Consider the following 3,090-nt stretch of genomic DNA (forward strand, 5'->3'; position numbering starts at 1 on the left):
TTCCAGAAACTATAGAGACCTTGAATTTTAAGAATAATAATATGCGATAATTGATTGTTTCAAAAAGAATAATTATTCGACGAAAAATAAAGAAAATATATATATTAAAAATTTTTTGTTCTCTGGAAAAACAACCTCTGTTTATGCTATATTCGTAGCGTTGTTCTAAAATTAACAAATTAGAGCGTACAATCAAGAAACACGGTAGTATTTCGCGCCAAGTACACGCGCAACGCGAGACCGCCGTATATATTTTTACGCGAACGGTCGAGTTGTAAGTACCCGAAATTTTTGAGATCTTATATATACACATACGAATGAAAAATATCGTCAAGATATATTGCCGAGGCGTGTCACGGAAATGCAGTTCTACGGCAATCTACATTTTTGTAGCAAACGTCGTTCTGGCCGGAGGACGAGGAAAACGGCGGCTCCGAGCTGACGACGATGAGCTCGCAATTGCGGAAGACACGGAGTATGGACAGCTCCTGTCTGGAGCTGCGACTGGGTCCGCTACCCGGAAACCCGCCGTCGTCCGGCGGCCACCTCGGTCCGGCGCTCCATCTCCCCGCCGCTCTTTCCCGAGCGAGGTCGGAGGCCAACCTGCACGCCTCGACATTATCCCTCGGCCCTGGTACGTCGTTCTGCCGTTTCCTTTTTTTTATTCTGCGACAATGATATCGATTTTTCGCGCTACGCCATGCGCCCATCCCCGAAAATTTGCCGCTCCCCACCGAATCAAGCATCCTTACATTCACAGGATAAAATTAACCAAACTCTCGACTAAACTAATTTGCAACTACGCCGAACTAAACTGAATTGGACTAAACTAAACCGCATATACCTGGCCAAATAATTCAGTAATTGCACGTGGAACAATTAAACTGTTATATATTGCATGTTATTATAATGCAAATATCCTTTTAGATAGTTAGCTTAATCAACATAATAAACGGAATACGACATATTATTAAATATAAATCAGACTTAATTTTAGATTACATTAAATAACTTTCCTCTACTTCATTAAAATACATATGAACGTATTCATATGTATACATATAACGTAAATTTAGAACTTATTTGAATTAAGATGATTTATCTACGGATCGCTCGTTCATTGTACATCGCATCGCATATGCTACCGTACAACAACAACAATGGCAACGGGCTGTCAACTGATCAGAGACAATCGAGAAAAATCGGCGAAATGGAGCCTTTGCGCTGACGTTTCCACTCGCTTTTCGCGAGACCTATCGTGCCGATCGTATAAATTTCAGCCGCGATCAGATTCAGGCGACTCGTGTCGAAACCCGAGGCTCTCCGGCGCGCTCCGGAATCGAGTCCCGCGCGCAATAAAAACGGAATATGCTTTCGTTTGTGCAACGCGACCCGAGACTGTATTTCATCCTTGCGGTGTCGCGTGTCGCGTCGATCCATCACGTTCGTCATTATGTGCGCCGCTTTTACATCGAATATTCCTCAGTTCTTTAGGTTTCTTCTCCCGACAATATCACGTCACGCTTGCACGTAGAGGGAAATGAAAAACCGGATAATTATAAATACGATATAAATAACCGCAACGAGCATAAATATTCTTGTCGCGTTTATCGCGACGATGAATTAAACCATTAATTAATCTTATTGCGCCTCCCGGGACAATTCAATGTCGGAAATCAACGTCGTTGCTTCACGTTTAGTACCGCGTGTAAATTCGCGCGAATTAATTTACCACGACGACGTACGAATGGCCGCGCATTAATAATAATGCACCGCTGATATTTCTGGACAATTCTCGCGAATCCCGTTTCTTCCTCCTATCCTCGATGTCCCTCCGGGGGTGATGCCCATTCTCCTTCCGACATTCACCCCGACCGTTGCTATCGTACGCTGACCTAATTGCCCTGGTTTACCCTGAAACTACCCCCGCATTATCCCGGGCTCATCCTCATCCCCCTGCCACCTTTTCCCCTCTACGCCGTTCACTCGGGCTCGGTCAGTCAGTTACAGCGCTTCTGGTTTCCAGAGGTTCCAGAGACCCCACCCCGACCTCGATCCATGGCGCCCCCGATGTCCCGTAACAGCGCGAGTGGCACCGGAGTCGGCGCCGGGGGTTGGGGAGACGCCCCCCTCGCCAGAGCTCTCTTTGCCTATCTTAGCTCGGGGGAGAATCAGTTGAGCTTTCTAGAGGGTGATCTCATCGCGCTGATGGGTAAGTCTGATCTCGCAACGTTCGTAGATACGATACACGGTGTCCTAAAGTTGTAGCACGCCGTTCCTGGTGCAATCGTTGACCGACGTACCCCGCACTCTGTTTAATTCATTACGCGATAGCTGCGATCGTAAGTGCTACAACTATATATATATATCTTAATTTATTTTAAATACTTTTTGAGGCAAAAATGCCAATTAATTAGAATTCATATTAATTGCAACATTGATGATATCAAAATGATATTATCTATTTTAATTAATATATATTTAGTTACTCAATTATTAATATTTATCGTAAAATAATTACTAGAATTGTAATTAACTGTAATTTCGAACTCACATGTCAATGGTATTTTGCGCGCACCGGAGATATTTAGAGGCAACGATGAGATAAAGATAAATTTGCTTTTTTTCTCCGGTTTTTTAAATATGTTTACAATTAAAAAGGACCTCCGTTGCAAAAATGTTAATGAGGCCGGAAGCGCAAGCGAGTTTCAAGGATTTGCATATTTCTCGTTCTTTTTTTCAGGAGACCGTCAGAAGGGATGGCAATTTGGTGAAAATCTGCGCACTCAAAGCACGGGGTGGTTTCCCTTGGCGTACACCGAAATTATAATCGACGACACTGTGGGGTAAGTAAACCTTCCCGATCTCGAGTAGGGTAATGCCGAAATTTCGCACTTATGGTCGCTCGTTATTAACCCTTCCAACTCCAAACATTTCGCGTTGAAATCCCGCGTGCATTTGAGATAGTAAATTGGTAAACATTCTCACGTGGACCTTAAACCGCGCACCTATTATTATATCAGTTGTCTTTTTCATTATTGATCACTCTATTATTTCTGTCAATAAATATCAATTATTATTTTGTCAATA

At 43.2% G+C, this 3,090-nt stretch overlaps 1 protein-coding gene across 1 annotated transcript; it reads left to right on the top strand.

Annotated features, from left to right (window-relative positions):
- Positions 1 to 393: 393 nt before the first annotated feature.
- On the top strand, positions 394 to 3,016 carry LOC112460444 (brain-specific angiogenesis inhibitor 1-associated protein 2-like; the record flags this gene model as incomplete). The annotated part of the gene is made up of 3 exons (XM_025025104.1): positions 394 to 634; positions 2,027 to 2,212; positions 2,744 to 3,016. Coding segments are annotated over 3 exons (534 nt in total), but the record flags the coding sequence as incomplete, so codon positions are not given.
- Positions 3,017 to 3,090: the final 74 nt, after the last annotated feature.

The sequence above is a fragment of the Temnothorax curvispinosus genome, unplaced genomic scaffold (assembly GCF_003070985.1).
Source record: "Temnothorax curvispinosus isolate PA1 unplaced genomic scaffold, ASM307098v1 QBEX01010570.1, whole genome shotgun sequence".
Lineage (NCBI taxonomy): Eukaryota > Metazoa > Arthropoda > Insecta > Hymenoptera > Formicidae > Temnothorax > Temnothorax curvispinosus.